The sequence below is a fragment of the Heloderma suspectum genome, chromosome 2 (assembly GCF_057233095.1).
Source record: "Heloderma suspectum isolate Gila_16-S chromosome 2, 16-S_ref, whole genome shotgun sequence".
NCBI lineage: Eukaryota > Metazoa > Chordata > Lepidosauria > Squamata > Helodermatidae > Heloderma > Heloderma suspectum.
Genome location: NC_139459.1, coordinates 375,708,882 through 375,736,712, shown reverse-complemented (window position 1 = coordinate 375,736,712; position 27,831 = coordinate 375,708,882). Strand labels below are relative to the sequence as shown.

Sequence of the window (27,831 nt, the reverse complement as noted above, 5' to 3'; positions counted from 1 at the left end):
GGTGGCAAAACAGTCTGCCCCCCCGCCCCCCCCCGGGACGGGACTTACCTTGGGCGAATCTCCCTGGCAGCGGCGGCGGCTCCGGTGGCAGTTGGGCGGCGGCAGCCGGTCTCTCGACCGGCTGCCGCCGCTGCCATTTCCAAGTTAAAAAAAAAAAAAGTGATAGGCTACGTAAAGTTTTACGTAGCCTATCATGGCTAGATTTTAAAAAAATACCATGATAGGCTACGTAAATGTTTACATAGCCTATCATGGCTGAGTGGGGGGGGAAAAACCCCCGCGTGTACGCAAATGGCGGCGCCCATGGGCGCCGCCATTTGCGTTCCTTATTTTGGCACGTCTAGTCTACGTAAACATTTACGTAGACTACGGCGAAAATAAGGGGAACGCAAATAGCGGCCAGAATTTGGGGGGGAGGGACGGAGCGCCTCCCCCCCACCGCAAATCAACTTTCGTTCAAGGTACGTGACTTTCGTACATCCCTATGCATCGGTGATGCTATCTAGCCATCTCATCCTCTGCCGTCCCCTTCTCCTTTTGCCTGCAGTCTTTCCCAGCATCAGGGTCTTTTCCAGAGAGTTTTCTCTTCGCATTAGGTGGCCAAAATATTTGAGCTTCAGCTTCAGTATCTGTCCTTCCAATGAGCACTCAGGATTGATTTCCTTTAGGATGGACTGATCTGACCTCCTTGCAGTCCAGGGGACTCGTAAGAGTCTTCTCCAGCACCACAGTTCAAAAGCATCAATTCTTCGGCGCTCAGCCTTCCTTATAGTCCAGCTCTCACAGCCGTACGTTGCTACTGGGAAAACCATAGCTTTGATGATACGGACCTTTGTCGGCAAGGTGATGTCTCTGCTTCTTACTATGCTGTGTAGGTTTGCCATAGCTTTCCTCCCAAGGAGCAAGCGTCTTTTAACTTACTTGAATATAAAAGCTACACTAAAGCGTTACTAGGTTCCTCTAGGCACGTGAAGAGTAGGGGTAGGAGCTAGAGTGAAAGGAAAACCCAAGACCTGGAAATAATTCTATTTGCCAGCTCTGAAGATGGGATTCCAAATCCCATCCTCAGAAATAACCTCCAAGTCTCAAGTTTAGAAATCAGTCCAAGTCCCAAACTCAGAAATAATTCTAAGTTCTCCTTTCAGATAATAGTCCAAGTTCCAAAGTCTAAGAGTCTAAGGATGTCCGTAGTTACCCAAATCCCTGGGTCTGGTGGCGAAGGAGCAGCAGCAGCAAGGAGCTCCCATCCCCGGTGCTTTTATACCCCTGCTCTGGTCAAAGGTGGGGCCCAAAGAGCAATGAGGCGATCCTCTCCCCATCAAAATGGGGTGCACGTGGTTAGAGCATTTGCCCACCAACCAGAAGCAAGGTGCGCCATCTATCTCCCACAATTTTATGTGTCTGGGGAACATATCTGGCACTACTGCAAATGGGTTACTTTGAAATGTCCCAAAATACGACCCAAAGTCCACCATCTGGGCATGTTATCTTGACTGATGCATTCTCCCTGGTATGTCTTCTTTGAACTCCTGGACACCTTTGGCCATTTTTGGTCATATCCAGTTGTGCTCAGGGCTACAGCTTCCCCGCCCAGCTAGCCTCAAGTAAGGACATTATCAGCAGGTGTACACCCCGAGATGTCAAAACAGTACTTTTCCTCCTCTCAGTAGGCATCTGAGCATGCTCAGTTCTGCTGTTCATCTCACTTAGACACTCTGCCAGCACATAGTGGCCTCTGTTCATCTCACTTAGACACTCTGCCAGCACATAGTGGCCTTGAGCAAGCTCTGAGAAGCCGCTTGCAAAGACAGCTGCATTTTTCCCCTTCTTTAAAGACAGTCCTGCAAAATCTCAGTTAGAGTCACAGTTAGTGAAATAACATCATTTAGTATAGAATCAGACTTCACCGTCTTCTCGCCCAGGGATCAAGAGTCTGGAATATAAAGCTGGTTACAAGTCTGGGGTCTTCTAGGGGCTCTTGTAAGCCTCTCCCAGATCAAATCAGCCATCTTTACTCTTTGTTAACCCTTTTCAGTACCAGATTAACAGCACCCGAGTCCTGTTCCAGGGCAGACACACACACTGAGGTGAAGTAGAAGGTGGAAACTAAGCATAGGAAGGCAGCAGAACTTGGGGGCAGGAGAGGGGAGGGAGAGACGCAACAAAACAAGAAATCACCTTTGCTCTCCACCCTTGAAATATGCCTTTGTTTTTTGCCCAGTTCCTCACTGGGTGACTTTGGGCCAGTCGCAGACTCTCAGCCCAACCTACCTCACAGGGTTGTTGTTTTGAGGATAAAATGGAGGAAGGAGGAGGATCATGTACGCTGCCTTGAGTTCCTTGGAGGAAAAAAGGCAGGATATAAATGCAATAAATAAAATAAATAAATACTCTGCGCTTTTCCATTCCAAGAGCATACAATGTTCATTGATTTGACTTGGAGACAAAAGTTAGGAGTGCGTATGTATATGTGTGTGTTACATATTATATACAAACACACACATATATTACATGTTTTATATAAACACATACATACACACACGCGCGCGCGTACACACACACACACACACACACACGAGTCTTGTGGCACCTGAAAGACTAACACTATGGCACAAAGCTTTCTTGGACTTTCTTCATGTTGCACAAAGGGCGGTTCGGTTTCCCTTGGAGGTGGTCAATTTCCCCAAGAAAACGAGTCACGCACAAACTTGGGCCAATGCAGTGTCCGCACTAAGTTTGGCATCACTCACATGGAGCTTTTATCCTGCAATTGAGATTGCTCCTTCACGGAAGTTTCTGGGCTCGTTACATGACACTGTGATCATTCAAGTCGTCTCCTGCCCAGTGGTGTAGTGGAGGCCAGGCTTTTTCATTAGCAGGGACTCTGATGTCATCTGCCACCCCCCTCAGAATTCCCTGTTCCCTCTGAGCTTAGCTGCAATCCTCACTGTAGCTGTGGGGGGAACTAATTTTCCAACCACCAATATCTTGTTCCATGTTGGAATGCAAAGTATTTGGGGTGGCTTGGTCTGGAATGGGCAATTAAGACCTATTCGCTTTACCAAAGACGTACTCCTGGTGGAGATGAGAACTCCTAGAACTGGTTTGTGGATATGGATCGACACAGCTGCCTAAAAGTTTTGGACTGCCCTTGGAGACTGTCACAATGAGCTCCTCCATTTCCAAATTTACCACTACACCACTAGGGAAGAGATATAATGAAGGAGCTTAGGGGAGGCTAATGGGTAATGCTGGGGCGCTAAGGGCGTGTGCCAGGGGGCTGCTTAAATGAGAAGGGATCTGTCCATGAGGGCTGAGTTGAGAGGGTGAAGCTTCCATAGAGTATCTTATTTTGAAAACCTAAAATGTTTGTGTTTCAGTGAGTGAGTGAGTGAAAAAGATCTTAACACCCCTGCATCTTTTTCTCAGCCATCCAGCTGAAATACCCCTGCCTTACTCTCAGCTGCACTGTTTTTAGATCCCAGTTGAAGGCTGCATATCTTACAAGACTGTGTAATCTTAGAAGGGGGCATGGCTGTGACTGTCACGAAGGGACCCTGCACTTCTGAATTTGCCACTACACTACGGTGAGAGAGGGAGAAAAATGTCTCCCTCTCCACATTCTCCACACCATGCATCATGTTGTACACCTCTATCGTGTCCCCCTTTACCCGCCTTTTTTTCAAGCTAAACAATCCCAGCTGTCGTAACCTTCTCTCACAGGGGAGAGCCTCTCCAGCCCCTTGAAAACTTTAGTTGCCCTTTTCTGCAAGTTTTCCAGCTTTACAATATCTCTGTTTAGGTGCGGTGACTGGAACTGTACACAGTATTCCACATGTGGTCACACAGTAGGTTTGTATAAGGGCAGTATGATATTGGCAGTTTAATCTTCAATTCTTTCCCTAATTATGCCTAACATGGAATTTGTCTTTTTCACAGCAGCTGCACACACTGGGTTGACATTTTCATGGAGCTGTTGTCCTCCTCCTCCCCGCTCAAATTATGGGGAAAGCTAAGGCACCCTTTATGAATTCCACAAACACAGCCCCTGACTCGCTCTATGGTTTCCATGGAAGGGAGCCTTCAAGCTGGCAGTTTGAAAAGACTAAGGCTATTTGTTTCTATAGGGACCAGGTGGATTGCCTGTAAGGTTGACAAATTGGCTTGGTAGTTGGGAGACCCATCAAAGGACATGATTGCTCAGAGGTTCTGGCCAAGAGATGGTTTAAAAATCAGCTGGAGTTGATAGATGGTGGCTGAAGGGAGAAGAGCTCAGAGGCACTTCTCCATGGCTGCCCATGTCCATGCGTCCGATCCCCAGGGGGATGTTTTGCCTTCGGTCCATGCAGGGTCCTCTCTGTCACACTGCCCGTCTCTTTCAAACTGTGGAACAGCTCTCACGCCCACACACACTCACCTTCCTCTTGGGTGGGAATATGTTTGCGTGTGCATCACTTCCCCAAGGTCTGAGAAGGTGTCTCGTTTAAAGCACAGACATTCCTGAGGTGCTCCTGATCAAAGCCTCATCAACCACACATTCTGGACTATAAACCCACAGAAATGGAATATGCAGCCAGCGGCATAAAAATAAGGTTTTGGTCCTGTCCATGGTTCTTGCTGATCCACAATTAGAAACGGGGGAAAATGAAAGCTTAATCCAGACAAGACTGATGCGCTACTGGTCAGAAGAAAGATGAATTCAGGATTAGGCATTCAGCCTGTTTTGGACGGGGGAGTACACCCCTTGAAGAATCAGGTGTGCACTTTGAGGGTGGCTCCTGGATTCAACCTTGCATCTGAAGGTACAAGTGACAGCGGTAGCCAGGAGTGCCCTTGCCCAGTTCAGGGTGGCAGCACTCTTGGCCATGAGAAGAGACAGCACCTTTTCGGTGGCCACACCGTCATGGGACACCCTTGGTTAACAACCATCAAAACATTCTATTACAATTAATTTTAAAGTGTTCATTGGAGAATAAGGTTAACAATCTGGATGAGTCTTCTTTCCCCACTTCAACCTAATTAGAAATTTAACATAGCAAAAAGCGGAGATAAGCAAGGCACTTCTTTATTTTTAAAAATCTTGACCTCGCATCTCCATTTTTAAAACTTAAAAAATTAAAAATGGTTTATAATAAAAAATACAACACAGAAAAGCAGGATGAAAGCAGCACAGCAGGAAAACTAATGAATTCAGCAGGTGTCATTATGAAAATTAGGGCGCAAGCCTATGCAGCTTTAGACAGAACAAAGTCCTACAACTCCCAGCATTCCCCAGCCAGCCATGAGCAAGCAATGATGGCGACTTCCCAAAGGGCACGTAGAAAAGAGACAGCACAGCTGATCCTCAGGAAAGCCAGAGACACTCAAGCACAACCTGGAACGCCCCAGGAATGGGGGAAAGGAGTCACCACAAACTCCAGGAGAGTCAGACTACAGACAGTCCCTTCTGGATCTCCCAGCCTTTAGAGATCATGTCTCCGTTTGTTGTTTTTCTTTCTCATTAACCTTTTTTCCCCACCAGATGTCTTGGGGGCATTAGTGAGAAAGGTATGCTCCTCCCACCACTAAACCAGTGAGAAATGGGTGCAAATAGGAAAATGAAAATTATCCCCATTTGTTACTCACCGCACTTGTTATGCATGGATGTTTATAGGCAACCCACTGACCATAGTGCTTTTCTGGCATATGACAGCATCTGGCCTGGTTCTTTAAAAATAAAAATATCATGCTCCCAGAGAATAAGAGTGGGCAGGAATGGCAGTAACAATAGGCTGCTCATGCTGAGAGCATACACAGACTCTGGCAAACCGGACTGCCCCGGTTTGTTGGTTCTGAAAACACTGCAAAGCCTCCTTGACCAGAGGTGGGAATGAGACCGAGGAAATGTGTGTCCAGAGACACCAAACTTAAAATGCTGCCAGCTCCCTTCAAAACTGCCTGCCTGCCTCAGGCCGCACACTTCTGGATCCTCCATAAATCCTAATACAAGGTGAACTATTGGAATCCTCATCAAATGGGATGTAAATGAAAGGGTCAGTTCCCACCACCTTTGTGCCATACACTTGCCTTGAACGGTCCACAATAATAGCAATGGTGGGTGGTGATAAGAGATGAATTCATTTCTTTACTAGCAAATGAGAAAAGTAACAAAGCAATGGGGCTGAATGGCACTTGCCCAAGAATCAAAACAGCCAAATTGTTCATCTTTTAACGAAAACGTAGAATTTATTACCAAAATCCGTTTCCTTGACAGATGAACAGAATAGAAAAAACCTAGGCTCCATAGATGCGGAACTTCCCATTGTCCCATTTCTAACATCAGCTGTTGCTGTGTTTTGTAAGGGCCAAATAAGATACAAAGGCCCAGAGGAAGCAAGAATAAATCACTCCACACAGCATAATCTTCTAGAAGGTTCATCCACTCAAGACTATGCATTGAAATAGTTGCTTCCCTGTATGAGCTCACCTGTATTATACTGCAAAAGCCTTGCTACAACCAGAACATTTATAGAGCTTCCCCCTGTCAGAGGTAGCAAAGGTCTATTTTATGAGAACAGGTTTCACCACACTGGCAGCATTATGATCGTTTCTTCCCAACACGACTCCTTGACATGAAGTCAGACTATGTTTTCTTCAGAAACTCTTTCCACACTCAAGGAATTTACATCGTTTGCCCACCGTGGCTTTTTTGATGTGAAGTAAGATGCACCCCCTTCCGGAAGCACTTTCCGCACTCCAGGCATTTAAACCGTTTCTCCACGATGTGGATTCTGTGATGTGAAGTAAGGTTATGGCCCCAACTGAACTCTTTTCCACACTCTAGGCATTTAAATGGCTTCTCTCCGGTGTGAGTTCTTTGATGGGAGGCGAGGTGATAACTCCGCCTGAAGCGCTTTCCACACTCTAGGCATCTAAATGGTTTCTCTCCTGTGTGGATCGTTTGATGTGAATTAAGGTGAGAATTCTGAGTGAAACTCTTTCCACACTCCAAACATTTAAATGGTTTCTCTCCAGTGTGAATTCTTTGGTGTACAGTAAGTTGCCGAGCCCAAAGGAAGCTCTTTCCACACTCCAGGCATGTAAATGGTTTCTCCTCTGTGTGAGTTCCTTTATGTACAGTCAGGGCTGAGCTCTGACTGAAGCTCTTCCCACATTCCAGACACTTGAATGGTTTCTCTCCTGTGTGGGTTCGAGTGTGTTTAATCAGGTCAGCATTCCAATAGAAGCTGTTTCCACACTCCAGGCATTTGTATGGTTCCTCCCCCATGTGCATTCTTTGATGGGAAGTAAGCGCATCATTCCGGGCAAACCTTTTTCCACACTCCAGACATTTAAATGGTTTCTCCCCAGTGTGAATTCTTTGATGGGAGGTAAGGTGGTCATGCTGACTGAAGCTCTTCCCACACTCCTGGCATTTAAACGGTTTCTCCCCCGTGTGGATTCTCTGATGTACCGTAAGTTGTCCACCCTGAGTGAAGCACTTTCCACATTCCAGACATTTAAATGGTTTCTCCCCTGTGTGAATTCTTTGATGGGTTGCAAGGTAATCTTGCCGACTGAAACTCTTTCCACACTCTGGGCATTCACATGGTTTCTCCCCTGTGTGGATCCTTTGATGTGAATTAAGGTCTCCATTCCGAGTGAAGCTCTTTCCACACAGTAAACATTTAAACTGTTTCTCTCCTGTGTGAGTTTTCCAAAGGTTATCAACTTCTGACTTATGAGCAAGGCTTTTCCCACTCTCAGGGCACTCTGTCCTTTCCGATGCTGGCTGTGTTTTTCCATGAACTGGTATTTCTGGAAATGCGCCATCCAGGCAAGAAATTGATTTACTCCTCTGCTTCTTTCTCAGAGTTCCTTGGTGCTTCTTTCTGAGATTTCCCTTGCGCTTCTTTCTCAGAGTTTCCTCCTGCTTCTTCTTTCCATCTGGATTCCCAGCATTCTCATCCACAACTGATACCGTATCGCTTTCCTCCAGCATTTGATGGACTTTCCTTTCATTCCCTGGCTCGCACACGTTCCCTGTGGAATTACAGAGAGAACCAGAACATGAGCGCAAAGAAGAAAGCGACTGTCAAATCAAGGAATGAACTGGATCAACTGCTGTGGAGATCCTCAGACAGCCATCTCTGACTGGGCATGCCTTCAAAGACCTGGTGGGCAGGCCGGTCCTGTCACAAACTACCCTCTGACTTGCTCTTCACTGCAATTCCTAGGGAGAAGAGCGTGTGGCCAGGACAGGCATGAGCCAGGTGACCTGTGTCTGACCAGACCAGGAGCCAAAACAGCGGCCAGAGCAGGTAGCCACAAGCCCGTGGGCATCTCCTCAGAAAACCACTCTGCCCTGGACAGGCCAGGAGGGCCTGTGCCATGTGTCGGCCCAAAGAGCCTGACGGGGTACAACTGGGGTACCGCCTGCCCTGCTGCCCCATGGCCTCCCTGGCAGAGCTGGCTGAGGCGGACCCAGGCCGGAAGGGACCTGGTGAGCTCAAAATGGCTGTGGGGGAGGAGTCTCACGTTTGGTCTCACGGTCTCAGTCCCTCCCTGCAGAAGTGTGTATGTGGGGGGCGCATTAAGATGTTTTGGGGTTGCATTCATCTATTATTAATTATTACTATTATTATTATTTATTAATGCAGTTTATGGGTTGTAATAGAGCTGCAAAGACATCTCAGGCTGCCATACAGAATAAAAGCAGACAAGACGCTGCTATTGACACACTGTCTGTCAACTTGCCAGTGTACTGGCTGGTCCTGTTTCCTGGGTCCAGTTTCAGTTTTTGAAACCAGAGGATTTATTTAGCTGAAGAGTCACAAAAACTGAAACCAAAAGGTAGAGCATAAAAACAATATCAAACCTTTAAAGTACGGTATCAAAATACAACCAAAATAAAACCTAGCAGCAATCCAGAGATTTGAAATACAATAAAACTTTATTTTTTAAATAGAAGAAAGTGATGCCTGCAGTCTAGGAGATCATGGTGTGGCCACTCCTGGAAAACCCCTTCCTGGGTCCAGAAGCCCATACTAAGTATTGTAAGGTCACAAACACCCCATTTCTGAGCAATGTGCTCGAAAAGGTGGTAGCAATCCAGCTGTAGGCTGCGCCCCCTCCCCCGTGCAGTTTGGGAGGAAGAAAGTGTGGGTCCTTTTGAAAGGACTCCTGAAAACCCACTTCTTCTATTCTTTGCACTGTTTCTGTGGTTATTGTAGATGAAATTCTTTTTAGCAATGTATATTAGTGATTTTAATATTTCTATGTAAAGTGCTAAAAGATCTTATTACAATAAGCAATATGTCAGTATGATTAAATAAATAAATATCATAAATTATCATAACATAATGTGGCTGTGGAATTACCATACGGGGGCTGTGGCTGTTCGGCCAGGAGTGGTCAGCCTGCATATTTCACCACTTCCCCTCCTCCTCCCGCCATCCTGCACACACACACGCACACACACTGCGTTCCCTGCTGTCTTCCTTTCTCTCCGATGTCCTGAATACGAGTGTGGAGTTCCCTCTCGAGGGAGGCGAGACTGGCCCCATCTTTACCCAGTTTTAGGTGGGCGGTGTAGGTGGTTTGGTTCTACTTTCTATTATTAATACAGGGTTCATCTTCCTCTCTGAAGTTTAAATGATAGCAGTGCTGTTAATTTGATTTGCTGGGTTATATATCCAATCAACAGTGTCGCTGGCATTTCATCCCTCTTGAACTCTCTCTGCACGATAGGTAGTCTGAAGTCATCTTTCTGGTTTGTTTGGAAAGGTCAAGCATGGAAACTCTCTCTCGAAGAAATGATCCTGCTTGAACATCCCGCTAACTAACCCAGGGGTGGGGAACCTCTGGCCCACAGGCCAGATCAGGCCTGTGGAAGTTTCCAATCTGGCCCATAGAACACTGGCGACCTGCTGTGGGTCCCTTTGCCATGAAATCTCCATGTTACCTCCGATCTGGGATCAGAAATAACAAGGGGTACCCCTGGACACTGCTCACCCCCCACCCATGGGAGGCCAACAGGCAGGAAGGGGAATCCCTTTGTTATCTCCACTCACAGATTGGAGATAACATCGGGATTCCGGTGGACTTGGCAGCACTTGCAGGAGCTGGTCTTGCAAGCATGTGCCTAGTCCCTTCCTGCGTCACTCATGCGCGAAATGTAGGTATGGCAGAGAATTCCGCCACAGATCACGGTGAGGACGAATGCCAGTGCATTCGGCCCCCCGAAATCTGGTGGAATGGCCTGCTACCCCCCGCCCCCCCACGGATCCCCCCCAGGACGAGACTTACCTGGGGCGGATCTTCCGGGCGGCGGCGGCTCTGGCAGCGGCTCCTGTGGCTGGTCTTCCGACCAGCTGCCGCCACCACCATTTGCAGTTTTGTTTTTTGTTTTTTACAGAGACGTGATAGGCTATGTAAGTTTTTACGTAGCCTAAAATGTCTGGGTTAAAAAAAAAAAAAGCGTACGCAAATGGCGGCGGCTGTAGCCACCGCCATTTGCGTACACTTTTTTCTTTTTTTTTTTACCCAGACATTTTAGGCTACGTAAAAACTTACATAGCCTATCACGACTCTGTAAAAAACAAAAAACAAAACTGAAAATGGTGGCGGCGGCAGCTGGCCATAGCCGCCGCCATTTGCGTATGCGGTTCCCCCCCCCGAGCCCTCCGCGGCCAGAAATCCGACTGCGGACGGCTCTGGGCTGGCTGGGCCTGCCCGGCTGCTCCGTGGAGCTGCCGTGGAGCACAGCCGGCCATGAAGGATTCCGGTGGGGGGGGAGAAACGGAGCGCTTCCCTCCCCGTCAAGGATTCCGGGGGGAGGGACGGAACGCCTCCCCCCCCATAAACATAATTCGCGAAAGGTAAGTGACTTTTGTACATCCCTAGCGAAATGGAACACAAACATAGCAGGAAGGAGGGCCCCGAATCAGGCGCTGCCTGCAGGAGTGAGCTCCTGCAAGGGCCAGCACAGTCCGTTCCTCCAGGCAGGGAGAAAAGGGGAGACGGGGGGATGGTGAGAGGATGTCACGGAGAGGGAGGGGCTTTGAGGGCAGGGCCCTGACACCTTGCTGTGATCAGGCTGACCAGCTTGTTCCAGTGGTGGCAATCGGGTTTCCAGACCAAATGACGCTGCCTGCCCATGCCCTAAGCAACTTTCTGATGGGACTTGTCAAATCCTGGTACGCCACCCTTGCACTGCATACCCCAGCTTGATTTTGCTATTTCTATAATGGCTGCTGCTAATAAAAGAGATGCTGTTTCTTGATAACATACATGAGTCGTCGTGCTCTTATATTTGGACAGAAGTGCTAATACAGGGCTTGGAACGCTCTGTTGACAGGGTGCCGATGCCCTGAAAACTGGCCAGGCTGACACCTTCGCTTCCTCTACGATGGCTGAGTGAGCAGCCGCCGTTTGGTGCAAACGGTCCTGTCACAGCCCATCCTGCCGCCCTCCATCAAATGCACAAAAGCCGTTTGGCAGGAAAGAATCCGCCACTCCCTTGCCCAGGTCGCACCCTCATGAGTCACACTCTGGTATCAGTTGTCCTTTTCCTGGGCAACCTCTGTGTGAGTGCAGCTCTGACTATTGGCCGGAGGAGAGACCGCTGCCATGCAGGTCACTCCTGAACAAACAGCACTAACCCCGGCACAAGGCCCTTTGTGAGCTGTCCCTTTCTCATCCCTCCCCTTGCTAATATCTGTCAGTCAAGGCAAGAGGATCCTTACCCAGAGAGGACGCATTGCAATCATTCTCCTCCATGACTTCCCTTTGGCCCGGATCCAGCACAGCCCACTCCTCCAGGATGAAATGTCCAGCCCCCTCCTCCAAGGACAGCAGGAGCTGAAAGAAAAAGAAGCCATTCCTCAGCATGGCAAGAAAACCAGGAAACAGAGGCAGGGTGCCTTTACTACTTCTTTTTTTATATATATAATTTTTTTTTATTTAAAAAAGAAAAGAAAAACACAACACAACACAACAACAACATAAACATAAACATAAACACACAATGTTGTTCAGTCGTTAAGTCGTGTCAGACTCTTCATGACCCCATGGACCATAGCACGCCTGGCCTTCCTGTCCTCCACTCTCTCCCGGAGTGTGCTCAGGTTCATATTCATTGCATAACTCAGTGAAGCCATAAGCTATGCCGTGCAGGGCCACCCAAGACGGACAGGTCATGGCGGAGAGTTCTGACAAAATGTGGTCCACTGGAGAAGGAAATGGCAACCCACTCCAGTATTCTTGCCAAGAAAACCGCATGGAACGTATCACAAGGCTAAACACACAATACACATACACTAAAGTATCTCTTAAGATTGTAAGATATCTACTGTGAAGGATTGTTGGTTTCACCCCAACAAGCCTGCAAGGTAGGACAGGCCTCACTTGGCCACAGTTTTCCCCCAGAGTAACCCAGTAGCTCCCACCCAGGCCAATAGGCACTGCATTTAGCACTGAAGTTATCCAGGTAGACCACACCAACTGAAGGCTGGGTAAAAGTTTATTTAAAAGGGTAAGGGCAAAGAGGAAGGAATAGGGGAGAGGTGGTAGGTTGTACACAAATACAAAACTCTAAGCAAAACCAGAAACGCCAAACCTCTAGGCACACACTCCCAAGAGTAAAACAATAAAGCAAACTAGTCTATCCTATACATAGCAAAGTATGGGCCTCCCAGGATAGCCATCAACCAGCAGCACACCCTAGTACCGTCCGGGCCAGAAGAGACGCCCGCCCCTTCCTTAGCCCTCTTTTTATTGCCCAGTCCTAGCAACTCCAGGCAGATTTGGAGCACCCAATCCAAACCCAGTCCCGGATCACCCTACCCCACTTTCCCAAGGAGGTTGCATCTTCCCACCAGGCATGGCTGTTATCACTTTCCCAATTAGTCAGAGCAACCCCTGGCCTTCACCTGCCAGGCTGAAAAACCGCCAAAACCCATCAAACTCCAGGTGGCTGCTGTATACCTGACTGCCCCAATGGCCCTCGTGGCTCTTACTCTATTAACCCATTCTTGACATCTACCTTTGGCTCCCCTTACACAACAAATGCTTATTATTTACATTCCAATTCCAAAGAAGGGCAATGCCAAAGAGTGTTCAAACTACCATAGAATTGCGCTCATTTCACATGCCAGCAAGGTTATGCTCAAGATCCTACATGCTAGGCTTCAGCAGTATGTGAACCAAGAACTACAGGAAGTACAAGCTGGGTTTCGAAGAGGCAGAAGAACTAGAGATCAAATCACTAACATTCGCTGGATCATGGTGAAAGCAAGAGAATTCCAGAAAAACGTCTATTTCTGCTTCATTGACTATGCTAAAGCCTTTGACCCCTTCATGGATCACTGCCTTGTTGTGGCAAAGGGGCTTGCATAACTCAGTGAAGCCATAAGCTATGCCGTGCAGGGCCACCCAAGACGGACAGGTCATGGTGGAGAGTTCTGACAAAATGTGATCCACTGGAGAAGGAAATGGCAACCCACTCCAGTATTCTTGCCAAGAAAACCCCATGGAACGTATTACAAGGCTAAAGGATATGACGCCGGAAGATGAGCTCCTCAGGTTGGAAGGTGTCCAATATACTACTGGGGAAGAACAGAGGGAATTTCCAAGTAGCGCCAGAAAGAGTGAAGCGGCTGGGCCAAAGCCGAAAGGACACTCAGCTGTGGATGTGTCTGGTGGTGAAAAGAAAGTCCGATGCTGTAAAGAACGCTATTGTCTAGGAACCTGGAATGTAAGATGAATGAATCAAGGTAAGCTGGAGGTGGTCAAACATGAGATGGCAAGATTGAACATCGACATCTTGGGAATCAGCGAACTAAAATGGACAAGCATGGGCGAATTTAATTCAGGTGACCATTATATCTACTACTGTGGGCAAGAATCCCGTAGAAGAAATGGAGTAGCACTCATAGTCAACAAAAGGGTGGGACAGCAGTACTGGGGTAAAATCTCAAAAACGATAGAATGATCTCAGTATGAATCCAAGGCAAACCATTCAACATCACAGTAATTCAAGTCTATGCCCCAACCACTGATGCCAAAGAAGCTGAGGTTGATCGGTTCTATGAAGACCTACAACACCTTCTAGAACTAACACCAAAAAAAGATGTCCTCTTCATCATAGGGGATTAGAATGCTAAAGTAGGAAGTCAACAAATCACCGGAATAGGCAAGCATGGCCTTGGTGTACAAAATGAAGCAGGACAAAGGCTAACAGAGTTTTGCCAAGAGAACACGCTGATCATAGCAAACACGCTTTTCCGACAGCACAAGAGGCGACTCTACACATGGACATCACCAGATGGGCAATATCGAAATCAGATTATGTACTTTGCAGCCAAAGATGGAGAAGCTCTATACAGTCAGTAAAAACAAGACCTGGAGCTGACGGTGGCTCAGATCATGAGCTTCTTATCGCAAAATTTCGGCTGAAATTGAAAAATGTAGGGAAAACCACTAAATCATTCAGGTATGACCTAAATCATATCCCTTATGAATATACAGTGGAGGTGAGGAATAGATTTAAGGCATTAGACCTGATAGACAGAGTGCCTGAGGAACTATGGACGGAGGTCTGTAACATTGTTCAGGAGGCAGCAACTCAATCCATCCCAAAGAAAAAGAAATTCAAGAAAGCAAAGTGGGTGTCTGATGAGGCTTTTACAAGTAGCTGAGGAAAGAAGGGAAGCGAAAAGCAAGGGAGAAAGGGGAAGATATACCCAACTGAATGCAGAGTTCCAGAGAATAGCAAGGAGAGACAAGAAGGCCTTCTTAAATGAACAATGCAAAGAAATCGAAGAAAACAACAGAATGGGAAAGACTAGAGATCTTTTCAAGAATATTGGAGATCTCAAGGGAACGTTTTGTGCAAAGACGGGCATGGTAAAGGACAAAGAAGGCAGGGACCTAACAGAAGCAGATGAGATGAAGAAGAGGTGGAAAGAATACACAGAAGAACTATACAGGAAAGATCTGAATGTCCCTGATAGCCATGATAGTGCGGTCACTGAGCTTGAGCTGGACATCCTAGAGAGTGAAGTCAAGTGGGCCTTAGGAAGCATTACTAACAACAAAGCTAGCAGAGATGATGGTATTCCAGCTGAGCTATTTAAAATCCTAAAAGATGATGCTGTTAAAGTGCTGCACTCAATATGTCAACAAATTTGGACCTCTAATAGTGGCCACAAGACTGGAAAAGGTCAGTTTACATTCCAATTCCAAAGAAGGGCAATGCCAAAGAGTGTTCAAACTACCGCACAATTGCGCTCATTTCACATGCCAGCAAGGTGATTCTCAAAATCCTACAAGCTAGGCTTCAGCAGCATGTGAACCGAGAACTACTGGAAGTACAAGCTGGATTTCGAAGAGGCAGAGGAACTAGAGATCAAATCGCCAACATTCGCTGGATCATGGAGAAAGCAAGAGAATTCCAGAAAAACGTCTATTTCTGCTTCATTGCCTACGCTAAAGCCTTTGATTGTGTGGATCACAACAAACTGTGGCAAATTCTTAAAGAGATGGGAGTACCAGACCACATTACCTGTCTCCGGAGAAACCTGTACGAGGGTCAAGAAGCAACAGTAAGAACCGGACATGGAGCAACCGATTGGTTCCAAATTGGGAAAGGAGTACGACAAGATTGTATATTGTCGCCCTGCTTATTTAATTTATATGCAGACAGTGACTGTAGCCATGAAATTAAAAGACGTTTGCTCCTTGGGAGGAAAGCTATGGCAAACCTACACAGCATAGTAAGAAGCAAAGACATCACCTTGCCGACAAAGGTCTGTATAATCAAGGCTATGGTTTTCCCAGTAGTAACGTATGGCTGTGAGACCTGGACTATAAGGAAGGCTGAGCGCCGAAGAATTGATGCTTTCGAACTGTGGTGCTGGAGAAGGCTCTCATGAGTCCCCTGGACTGCCAGGAGGTCAAATCAGTCAATCCTAAAGGAAATCAACCCTGACTGCTCATTGGAAAGACAGATACTGAAGCTGAAGCTCAAATATTTTGGCCACCTAATTCGAAGAGAAAACTCCCTGGAAAAGACCCTGATGCTGGGAAAGATTGAAGGCAAAAGGAGAAGGGGATGGCAGAGGATGAGATGGCTAGATAGCATCACCGATGCAATGAAGATGAACTTGAGCACATTCCGGGAGAGGGCGGAGGACAGGAAGGCCTGGCGTGCTATGGTCCATGGGGTCACGAAGAGTCGGACACGACTTAACGACTGAACAAAGTTCTTATCTTAGTTGTATATCATACATTGAGTTCACCGACATTATCTCATTTCTCTCCTAATTTTAACAACAACAAAGTGAACCATCTCAAAGTTCAAAATCCACATACATAGATATAATTTTTCTCTATTTCTTGTACAACTTCTATAAAAATTCCATTACTTCTTGATTTACAGGATTTTCAGACTGCCCTTCAACCAGGTCTCCAGGGCATTTGCTTTACATCACAGTAACATCACCTCATAATAAACGCAATACAAAAACTGCAATCAAACATAACACAGCCAGAAAAGTACTGATTAAAATCCTTAACCTGAACATGTAATAAGCCTGGCAGAATTAACAAGTTCTCACCTCACCCCGAAAGTAAAGCATTCAAGGAAGGGATGCAGTTTGTTTCCCATCAAATGCTCCTGCCTTTTCTCCCCCTGCCCATCCCCCCATCCCCCTGCCTGGAGTGTTGCTTTGCAGCTTCTGCCTGCAATCTTGAACTCACCAGACCCCTCCCAGCCCCCGACTCAGCACCAGCAGCCTGGCTGGGATGCTCAGAGTTTGTTTTAGCTTCTAAGCAGGGAGGAGGGCGTGGAACGCAGGACACAGCTCATTTTCTATATGGATCTTAAATGCTTTTTAGGCCGCCTTTCAGGGTGGAGCCCTCTCCCAAATGATCCCTCCAACATCCCCGGAATGCCCCACCCGCCCCGGTGGAGCGCTGAAGATCTTCACCCTCATTGGGGGGGTCCACAGGTTCAAGCAGCTCCAGCTTTCTGGGAGGGAGGAAAAGGCAACCCCCCCCCGGCAGATTGACACCATTATCTACCCGCCCCGTCCCCAGCCTGAATGAAATCCACAAGCCCCGATCCCCCCCCCCCGTCTAAGACAGGAGGGGTGACTTTGTGAAAGTACCCTGCGATATCCCCACTCCCACAGGGGAAGATGGCGTGGGTGTGCCTGAGCTGGAGCTGTGGCTCCCTTCACAGTGGGGAAGCTGTGCCGCAGGCCGGCTCTTCTCTTGCCCTGGACTTCCCCCTGCCCCCCCAGCCTCCTCTCCTCCCCTCTTCTTCTTCCTCCCCCCCCCCCCCGCTTCTCCTGCTTTCCCCCTCACCACGCTCCTGGGCAAGGGCGGAGGAAGCCCTTGTCAAAAACAAGTCCTGCCAGACGAATCTGATCTCATTTTTTGATCAAGTAACCTCCCTTGTGGACCGTGGGAATGCTGTAGACATAATATACCTCGACTTCAGCAAAGCTTTCGACAAAGTGCCCCATGATATTCTGATGAGCAAACTAGCTCAAAGTGGGCTAGATGAAACAACAATCCAGTGGATCCGCAGTTGGCTACAGAATCGGACTCAAAGAGTGCTTATCAATGGGTCCTTCTCAAACTGGGGAGAGGTAACAAGTGGGGTACTGCAGGGCTCAGTCCTGGGCCCAGTGCTCTTCAACATTTTTATGAATGACTTGGAGGAGGAGGTGCAGGGAATGCTGATCACATTTGCAGATGACACAAAATTGGGTGGGGTAGGTAATACTTTGGAAGACAGAAACAAAATTCAGTGTCATCTGGATAGACTGGAGCGCTGGGCAGAAAACAACAGAATGACATTTAATAGGGATAAATGCCAAGTTCTGCACCTAGGAAAAAGAAACCAAATGCACAGTTACAAGATGGGGGATACGTGGCTCAACAACATTACAAGCGAGAAGGATCTTGGAATTGTTGTCGATCACAAGCTGAAGATGAGCCAACAATGTGATGTGGCTGCAAAAAAGGCCAATGCTCTTTTGGGCTGCATTAATAGAAGCATAGCTTCCAAATCCCGGGAAGTACTAGTTCCCCTCTACTCAGCACTGGTTAGGCCTCATCTGGAGTACTGTGTCCAGTTCTGGGCACCACCCTTTAAGAAGGATGCAGACAAACTGGAGAGGGTTCAGAGGAGGGCAACAAAGATGATCAGGGGACTGGAAACAAAGCCCTATGAAGAGAGACTGAAAGAACTGGGCATGTTTAGCCTTGAGAAGAGAAGACTGAGGGGAGAGATGATAGCGCTCTTCAAGTCCTTGAAAGGTTGTCACAGAGAAGAAGGCCAGGATCTCTTCTTGATCATCCCAGAATGCAGGAGACGGAATCATGGGCTCAAGTGACAGGAAGCCAGATTCCGGCTGAACATCAGGAAAAACTTCCTGACTGTTAGAGCAACATGACAATAGAACCAATTCCCTAGGGGGTGGTGGGCTCTCCCACACTAGAGGCCTTCAAGACGAGGCTGGACAACCATCTGTCAGGGATGCTCTGACTTGGATTCCTGCATTGAGCAGGGGGTTGGACTCGATGGCCTCGTAGGCCCCTTCCAACCCTACTCTTCTATGATTCTATGAAGCCGGGCGCCTGCACGCCTCCTGCCGCCTCCCCGCGGAGCCCAGAGGCCAAGGCCGGGCAGGGACACCCTGCAGGGCCGGAGGGGAGTGGGAGGCAGGCCGCCAGCCGGCCGAGCAGTTCGGGGGGGGGGCGCCGAAAAAGGAGAGGTTGGAGGTCTTCCGCCTTGCAGGCCATTCAAAGACAAAACTGAAACCTGTTTCTAACGATTGGTTTGCAAAAAAATAATAATGGGGGCGCAGATTTACGGGACGGGGGCGCAACCATGGGGGCACACGGGGGATCTGGCAGGTGCCGTGGGTCCCCCCCCCCCATTCCGGCCTCAGCGGGCACAGAAGGTTTTTGGAGACGACCCCCGTCACCCGCAGTCATCTCGCAACGCGCACAGAGCTCTTCGCGCCTGTCGCGGGCCATCCGCGGCGGGCATCCGCCGGCACGCGGGAAGGGCTCTCCGCGGCGGGCGGCGAACTCGCGCCAGCGGCGCGCGGCACGGTCGTCCTCCGCGACCCCCGCCTCCGAAGCTGGCGCGCTTGCGGCCGGGCGGCGCTGGCTTCCCCGGGACACCTGCCCGCCGCCCGCGCGCCCCTCGCCCGCTCCTGCGCCCCCCGGCGCCTCACCGGGGGCAGGGAAGGGCCCCTCGCGCGCGCCCCGGTTCTGCCGCCCCGCGTCGACCCCGGCCCCCGCCCGCTCCTGCGCCCCCCGGCGCCTCACCGCTCGTGCAGCGGCCCCCTCGCCGCGCCGGCTCCGGGAAGGCGGCCGGGAGGAAGGAAGGAGGGCCGCGCGCCCGCGTCCTCGCCGCGGAGCGGAGGGCGGGACGGGACGGGAAGGCGCTGCCGGGCTGGGCGGCGGGGGCTGCAGGCCGAGCGGGGCAGGGGCCGGAGTCGCGCCCAGAGGCCAAGGCCGCGTCGAGGGTTTGCCGTGCCCCGCGCGCCGGTGGCAAACAGAGCCAGCCGCAGGGCCGTCGTTGCGGTAAGAGGAGAGAAGGACCCTCGGTTCTGTGGGAAAAGTCCAAAACTGGCCTCGGAGGCCCGCGCCCAGCTGCCCTCCAGCTAAGCTCTGGACGCGCGGGTGAGATCCGACTCATTTATTCGTGTACAACGAAGGCAGCTCTGTCCACCCAGAGGCAGCGCAGATCAACACTCGCCAGCGACGTTCTTCATCACAGTGTGGCTAAATAAGTGACGCCAGCCAAGCCCGGCGCGCGTCTGCTCATTCTCAAGTAAACCTTCACTGAACCCCCCCCCCCCCCAGCTTCTTCCCTGACAGTCCTGCGAGTTCCCCAGGATTTATGACCCAATTATTTTGCGAGCAGCATGATTCATAGGTATGGGGCGAATTGCTGTGGAAACAAGATAAGTTATCTCTACTGTCCTAGCGGTTTCTCCTTCAATATGGAAGAAACAGAGACAACAGTTTTAGGCCTTTGAGGAATCTGCTATGAAGAAGCTGAGACAACATGGCTTTGCATTAGTTATTTTCCACAGTTCCTTGGCTAGCTGATGGTCCAGTGAAATCAACTAGACCTGGGAAGACTCTGGATCTGAAAGCGCTGTATTTACCAGATCTACCCGAAATGGCAGATGCGAAGGATTGCTGGCTTTGCCCCAACAACCCTGCAAGGTAGGAGAGGCCCAGCTTGGCCACAAATTTCCCCAAAAGTAACCCAATAGCTCCCACCCAGGCCAATAGGCACTGCATTTAGCACTGAAGTTAACCAGGTAGACCACACCAACTAAGGGTTGGATAAAAGTTTATTAAAAGGGAAAGGGCAAAGAGAACAGGGGAGAGGTGGTAGGTTGCACAGGACATTACAAGCAATGTTCAAAACTCTATAAACAAAACCAGAAATGCCAAACCCCAAGGCACACACTCCCAAGAGTAAAATAATGCTAGCTCGTCTATCCTATACATACCAAAGTATGGGCCTCTCAGGATAGCCATCAACCAGCAGCACACCCTAGTACTGTCCATGCCAGAAGAGACACCCGCCCCTTCCTTAGCCTTCTTTTTATTGCCCAGTCCTAGCAACTCCAGGCAGATTTGGAACACCCAACCCCAGCCCAGTCCCGGGACACCCCCCTCCATAGAGGTTGCATCTTCCCACTATCACTTTCCCAATTAGCCCGAGCAATTGAGCTGCCAAGCTGAGAAACGGCCAAAAGCTCATCACCCTCCAGGTGGCTGCTGTATATGTGACTGCCCCAATGGCCCTCATGGTCCTTACTCTGTTAATCCATTCTTGACAGCGGACCTGTTCCCTGATGCTAGCAGGGCTTTTAAAAAGGTGCTACTGTGCACAAAATGTACAGCTCCAAGAAAAATCTGCAATTCCAAAAGAACATTGCTGCAGTTCAAATTTCAAGGCCGGCAAAAGTTGCATTGTTAGCTGATGTAAGAAAGGCTAAGAACAATGTGAAAAGTAAAGCGAGTTGTCCAGGCTCTTCTAACCGAAAACCTGATCAAGCAGACTCATTTCTCCATCCACTGCTAAGGACTCTCCCCACAGACTCCACTGCTACTCCCGAGAGCTGCCTTCCCCAACCTGGTGCCCTTCAGATGTTTTGGACATCAACTCCAATCAGCCCCAACTAGCATGGTCAATGGTCAGGGATGCTGGGGTTTCAGTCCAAAACATCTGGAGGGCACCAGGTTGGGGAAGGCAGCTCTAGAGAGCATTCACCAAGGTTTCCAAGATGAAAGAAATCATTCTAGGTCAAGACGTGATGTTGTCGATGTTACGATAAGGGCAGCGATGCCATAAAATATACGATATGATATCCTTAAGACAGCTGTACTGTGTTGTGCATTTGGAGGATTTTCTCTTGTTCCTAGGTGTGTGTTTTTTAATCTATCACGTCAAATAACATTTCCCTGGGGTTCATTATTAATTATTATTGGTATTAATTCAATGTATAACCCTGGAAAAAAGGAAAGGTTTCTCCTGTGCATGCATCGAGTCATTGCCGACTCCTAGAGGGACGCCGCTTTCGCTGGCGTTTTCATGGCAGACTGTAGCAGGGTGGTTTTGCCATTGCCTTCCCCAGTCATGACTACCTTTCCCCCAGCAAGCTGGGTACTCATTTTACCAACCTCGGAAGGATGGAAGGCTGAGTCGACCTGAGCCAGCTACCTGGGACCCAGCTTCCGCTGGGATCGAACTCAGGTCATGGGGAGAGTTTCGGTTGCAATACTGCCGCCTACCACTCTGTGGCACACGAGGCTCAATGTATAACCCACCTATATACAAAATACTCTAAGCAGTGTTGAAAGTTAAAATCAAATTAACCAAAAACTCAACAATAAAACAATCCAGCATAAAACAGTCTGTTTATTACCAGGACACCAAGGTGTGGTGCAGTCAAGAGCTACCAACGTGGCCCCTCGGACTGGACCCAGAACAATAGGTGACTTTGGTAATTCGACAAACTCGTAAACAAGGCACATGACGTAAGCCGTGGGTGGTATGTGGTGCTGAGTGCAGGGGCTACGGACTTCCTTCAGAGGATGTTTTCCGGTTTCCAGAGACAAGGGCCCTGCCAGGCATTGTGACTCATGCACAGTAAGTCAATCAGCCACCATCCTCTAGCACTGATTCAGCCACTGCGTCCTCGTGCCCACGTGACTCTCAGCACCTCAGCAACACATTCCCACGTTGACAATGCAAGTGGGATTTTCCCACATCAGTTATCGAATGCCACTGAGAGGTCCAAAAGAACCAGCAGGGATGCACTCCCCCTATCGATTCCCAGGCGAAGATCATCCACCAAGGCGACCACAGCAACCTCAACTCCGTATCCTGCTCTGAAGCTGGTTTGAAACGGGTCCAAGTAATCGGTTTCATCCACAGTTGCCTGGAGTTGCATGGGCACCGCCTTCTCGATTACCATGCCCCTAACCAGTCAATTACTGACTGGCCTATAATTATTGAAGTCCAGGGGGTCCAGGGAGGGCTACAGCCAGGAAATGCCTTCCCGGATTCATCCTGGTTCAGCCATCCTCCACCTAGTGCCCTCCGGATGCCTTGGAGAAAAATTTGTGGCGTCCCCCAGGCTGAGGAAGCCTGAACTACATAATTTTTTGGAGAAAGATCGATGATGGATGAAGGAGAGAAATCCTCCAGATACATACTTTAATGACAGTGCAGCCCCATGGACTTAACATGGGAATAAAATGCCAGTCTTGTATCCACCCCTTTTTTCATCAACCTTGTTCAGACCTGGGTTGAGTATCCTTCATGGGGCTGAATGGCATTTGCCCAGGAATCAAGAGAGCTGAATTGTTCATCGTTTAACTAAAACGTAGAATCCAGCCGCCAATTTCTTCATTGACCAAGGAGGGAAAGAAGAGGGTGCTTTTCCCACTTTCCCTGCAGCCAGGAAATGCCTTCCCAGGGTCTTCCCAGTTCAGCCATCCTCAACCTGATCACACACCTGTCTTGAGGGAGTCTGCTGGTGTGTTTGCGTTCACAAAATGTTTTGAATAACAGTGGTTTTGTTCGTTTTTACATCGGAAATGGCTGCTACAGGCGGAATGGATTCACCATCTCAGTCAATCACCCAGCCATGGTGGATTCTGATTTAAGTTATGCGTTCTCCGGGGACAACTGTTGCCCCTGTGATGTGCTCCCATATAAGACGGGGGTTACCCATATGGGATCCCTGTGAGCACTCCCATACTGTTCCTAGAAAAGGCATGCCTGAAAACCACGTTGCGAGTAAAACATGTGAACACTGAATTCATGCGGGAGAGAGTCAAGGAGAGTCTCCATCTGGGAGAAGGAACTGTTGGCCATCAAGTCCGCTTTGGAGACCTGGCATCATCTGCTGGAGGGGGCATAGTACCCAGTTGAAGTTAGAACCGACCATCGCAACCTGGAACATCTTCAGACAGCCCGTGCCTTAAACCAGCGGCAGATTAGGTGGTCGCTTTTTTCCCCCGGTTCCACCTTAAGATTTGCCATGTGAAGGCCTCCAACAACCTACAAGCAGGTGCTCTTTCTCGTAAGCCAGACCTCCAGCCAGGGGGTGAGGGAAATCCCCCGATTCTTCCCCCCAGAGCCTGGCGGCAGCTGCAGTACCTCACTGTTGGGAGGAGCTCCTTCATTCTGCACAGGCTCAGGATGCTTTTGTTCGCACAAAAGCGGAAGAATTGGGGCTAGCCTCTGCCCCCCCACACTCTACCCCCTTCTCTTTGCGAGGTGGCCTGCTTTACCATTCAGGTCAGGTCAATGTGCCTTCTAGACCCCTCCGCAAGAAGGTCCTCCATCAGTGCCACGACTCCCGCACCGCTGGGCATTTTGGCTTCGCCAAGACCCTGCATGGAGTGACGCAGGATTTTTGGTGCCCTCGTGTGTGTCAGAACTTCAAGACCTATGTCACCTCCTGCCCAACCTGCCAGCGAGCGAAGGCCCCCTCAGGCAAGCCCACAGGCTTGCTTCACCCCCTGCCTACCCCCTCAGGACCTTGGAAACTGCTCCCCCTTGACTTCATCACTGACTTGCCTCCCTCACATGGTAAGACCACCATTCTGGTGGTGGTGGATTTGTTTTCTAAGATGGCCCATTTCATCCCCTACTCTGGGTTGCCCACAGCCAGGGAGACGGTGGAGCTGTTTTTGGCGCATGTTTTCCGGCTCCACGCATGGCCCGAGGGTCTCATTTCGGATAGGGGGCCCAATTCACTGCCCATTTCTGGAGGGAGCTACTTGGGCTTCTCCATGTGACGCTCCATCTTTCCTCCGCCCACCATCCACAGACTGACGGTCAGACTGAGCGCACCAATGCGACTCTGGAGCAATATTTGCGGTTATGTCAATTACCAGCAAGATGACTAGTTTTCCTTGCTGCCTCTCACAGAATTTGCTTATAACAATGCCTGCCATGCTTCCACCCACCAAACTCCATTTTTTGCCAATTTTGGTTACCACACCAAGGCTTTCCCGGCCACCCTAGCTCCCTCTTCGTTGCCAGCGGCCCATGACTTTTTAGAGGAGTTGCAAGCGGTACACCACCTCTTACGGGACTCCCTCCAGCAAGCCAAGACAGCCTACAAGGCTTCTGCAGGCAGGCGGCACCAGCCGGGTCCGTCTCTGCAACTGGGGAACTGGGTTTGGTTGTCGACCCAATACCTCCCCTCTCATTCGCCCGCAAGGAAGCTCGCGCCTCGCCGCACAGGGCCTTTCCAGACGACGGCCCAGATTAACCCTGTTGCTTTTCGCCTGGCTCTCCCCCCCTCCATGAAGATCCATCCTGTTTTTCATCGGTCCTTGCTGTCCCCCCGGTTTCTGGCGACCCTCATCGCTCAGTCGGTTCCCCCCCGCCGCCAGTGCTGGTGGAGGGGGAGGAGGAGTTTGAGGTCGCGGAGATTCTGGACTCCCGCTGTTCTCGTGGCCGCCTGCAATATCTAGTGGCCTGGAAGGGGTACGGGCCTGATGAGTGATCCTGGGAGCCCACGGAAAATGTGCATGCTCCATTGCTGCTGAGGCGCTTCCACCAGCTGTACCCCCACAACCCCAGGGGAGGAGCACGAGGGGGGGGCCACATGGGAGCAGGGATGGTGTCAGGGTGGAAACTGAGCTGATAGAACCCCAGAACAGTTCTGATTCTGAGGAGGATCAGCAATCCGTGGGAGAGGAGCCAGCTCATCCCTCACAGGCACAGGAGCTGGCAGATATTCCTCCTGCCGGCATTCCTGAGATAGTGATCCTAGCAGTGAGAAAGTGCGGGAGGGGGGCTTGCTAGACGCTCGACGCAGATGCAGGGAGCGACAAGCGATGGAGGGCGCGGAAAGGAGGCGTAGTGTCCGTTTGGCGCGCAAGCAACGGCCGCCTCCCGTGGACCCAAGGGAAAGAGGGAGGATCTCTCCCTAGCCCGTAAGTTCAGGGTCTTCAAGTGATTCTCCTTCAAATGGGGATCAACTGCCCGCTCGGAGCATAGGCTACTCTGCTGTTCATTGCTTAGTCGCTGGTGATTAGCATCTGAAAGAGTCATTAAGTTGTAAAAGGATTAAAGCTTTGAAAAGAATCCTTTCGTCTGTGTCTTGAGTTGGCTACTGGAGTAGACTGAAAGAGGCCGCTAGGGCGCTCCTGACAGCGATTGCTCAGAGGTTCTGGCCAAGAGATGTTTTAAAAATCAGCTGGAGTTGATAGATGGTGGCTGAAGGGCAAAGAGCTCAGAGGCACTTCTCCATGGCTGCCCATGTCCATGCGTCCGATCCGTAGGGGGATGTTTTACCTTCAGTCCATGCAGGGTCCTCTGTCACACCGCCCGTCTCTTTCAAACTGAAACAGCTCTCACGCCCACATACACTCACCTTCCCCTTAGGTGGGGATATGTTTGTGTGTGCATCACTTTCCCCAAGGTCTGAGAAGGCATCTCGTTTAAAGCACAGACATTCCTGAGGTGTTCCTGATCAAAGCCTCATCAACCACACATTCTGGACTATAAACCCACAGAAATGAAATATGCAGCCAGCGGCATAAAAATAAGGTTTTGGTCCTGTCCATGGTTCTCGCTGATCCACAATTAGAAACGGGTGAAAATGAAAGCTTAATCCAGACAAGACAGATATGCTACTGGTCAGAAGAAAGATGAATTCAGGATTAGGCATTCAGCCTGTTTTGGACGGGGGAGTACACCCCTTGAAGAATCAGGTGTGCACTTTGAGGGTGGCTCCCTGATTCAACCTTGTATCTGAAGGTACAAGTGACAGCAGTAGCCAGGAGTTCCCTTGCCCAGTTCAGGGTGGCAGCACTCTTGGCCATGAGAAAAGACCGCACTTTTTGGTGGCCGCACCGTTATGGGACACCCCTTGTTAACAACCATCAAAACATTCTATTACAATTAATTTCAAAGTGTTCATTAAGTGAACTTCCGGTCAGAGCCAATGTTGCCCTGGTGGCGTTCTGCGGAGTCTCTGCGGGACGCAATCTCAAACAGCTTTTAAAAGGTTGAAAAACCTTTTTATCTTCCCCTGGAATGAAAAGGGGAAGCAAGAGCAGCATTCTGGATGAAGCCTTGGAAAAACAGCTCTTTCTACAATGCAGCAAGAGAGCTGGATTACGAAGCAAGTCTGCCAGAGCTTAGTCATTGCTCAAAGTTGTTTTGAAAACTTCTATCTGACTCGGAGGAATACCAAGGCTGACATTCTCCAATGTAGTTTTTAGTGTTTATGGACTAAGGGATGCTGGCAATATTCAAGGACCTACAAGATTTGTTTAAAAAGAAGGATGGCAACACCAAGGAAGAGAAAAGTGCCGTCGACCCCTCCCACACCTCCGTTGGCAAAGGCTCCGAGAAGTGATGAAAATATAGAGGAGTTACTTGCTCTGATAAAAGCTTTGTCTTTGCAATCTGCTGAACAGGCTAAGAGATTGGATGCAGTACAAAATTTCATCACTACCCTGCAAGGGGCTGTGGATTTAATTAACAACTCTTGGCAAAAAAAGGAGGCGAAGGTTAACGAGCTACAAGGTCGAGTGGCAGCACAGACCGTTTCACAAGCTTTTCATAATAATTTTTCGGCAAGAATCTCACAATTGGAGGCTTTCACACGCAGAGCAAACGTGCGTATTATTGGTATCAAAGTATCAAATTGATATAAATTTACTTTTGTAGATAAGTTCCTGCATGAGATATTCCATTTGTCATCTGATTATGTACTTGATATTAAGCATACACTCCGTGTGCCAAATGCTAAAGGGACTGACTATACGATTATAGTCCAATTTGCAAGAGTCTCCACAAAAAATTATATCCTGCGCTGGGCAAGACAGGGGCAAATCTTTTTTGGGGATCAAAATAAGATAGTTATGTTATTTCCAGATTACACCAAAGAAGTTGTTGATAAAAGAAGGCTATTTACCAAGGTGAGAAAACTGGCAAAACAAATGAATCTACAATATCATTTAAAATACCCTGCTACGTTTTGCATTTTCTCTGAAGGTCAAATGAAGAAGTTTCTAAATCATGAAATGGCGGAGGCGTGGCTAATTAGAAAAACACGCAAGACTTCTGCTCCAGCTTCATGAACTGGAATTTACAAACATGTTTTGTCAATTGGCTATGTTTAGTCGTTAAGGCCAGAGATGGCTAATTATGTATATCAGGTTTTTTTTCTTTCATTCTCTTCCTTTTTTCCCCCCTTCTCCTCTTAAAATGGATATGATAGACTGTATTTAAATCTTCCATCTGAGGGTGTACAGAAATGTGCACAC

At 49.1% G+C, this 27,831-nt stretch overlaps 2 protein-coding genes across 4 annotated transcripts in view; one reads left to right on the top strand and one right to left on the bottom strand.

Moving 5' to 3' along the window:
- The window catches only part of LOC146356234 (uncharacterized), a 943,348-nt gene that overhangs the window by 819,950 nt on the left and 95,567 nt on the right, over positions 1-27,831 (top strand). The window lies entirely within an intron of this gene.
- Positions 3,776-19,887, bottom strand: LOC146356238 (uncharacterized). 3 transcript variants are annotated; one of them, XM_084831701.1, is made up of 4 exons: positions 18,981-19,295; positions 17,475-17,876; positions 11,727-11,841; positions 3,776-8,022 (listed from the first exon to the last, which is right to left on the bottom strand). In XM_084831701.1, exons 2-4 carry the CDS (start codon positions 17,508-17,510, stop codon positions 6,662-6,664), a joined length of 1,512 nt encoding a protein of 503 aa, XP_084687827.1. In that variant the 5' UTR covers positions 17,511-17,876; positions 18,981-19,295; the 3' UTR covers positions 3,776-6,661. The 3 variants fall into 3 exon arrangements, with proteins under 3 accessions (XP_084687827.1, XP_084687829.1, XP_084687828.1); XM_084831703.1 differs by lacking the exon at positions 17,475-17,876 and having other exon boundaries at positions 19,236-19,887; XM_084831702.1 differs by lacking the exons at positions 17,475-17,876; positions 18,981-19,295 and adding an exon at positions 19,330-19,887.

Coding starts and splice junctions, on each gene's coding strand:
- LOC146356238 (XM_084831701.1), bottom strand. CDS start 17,510: ATGGGGCACTTTGTCGAAAGCTTTGCTGAAGTCGAG. Junction 11,842..17,474: donor AAAGCTTTGCTGAAGTCGAG/GTATATTATGTC, acceptor TTTTTCTTTCAG/CTCCTGCTGTCCTTGGAGGA. Junction 8,023..11,726: donor TTGCAATGCGTCCTCTCTGG/GTAAGGATCCTC, acceptor GTAATTCCACAG/GGAACGTGTGCGAGCCAGGG.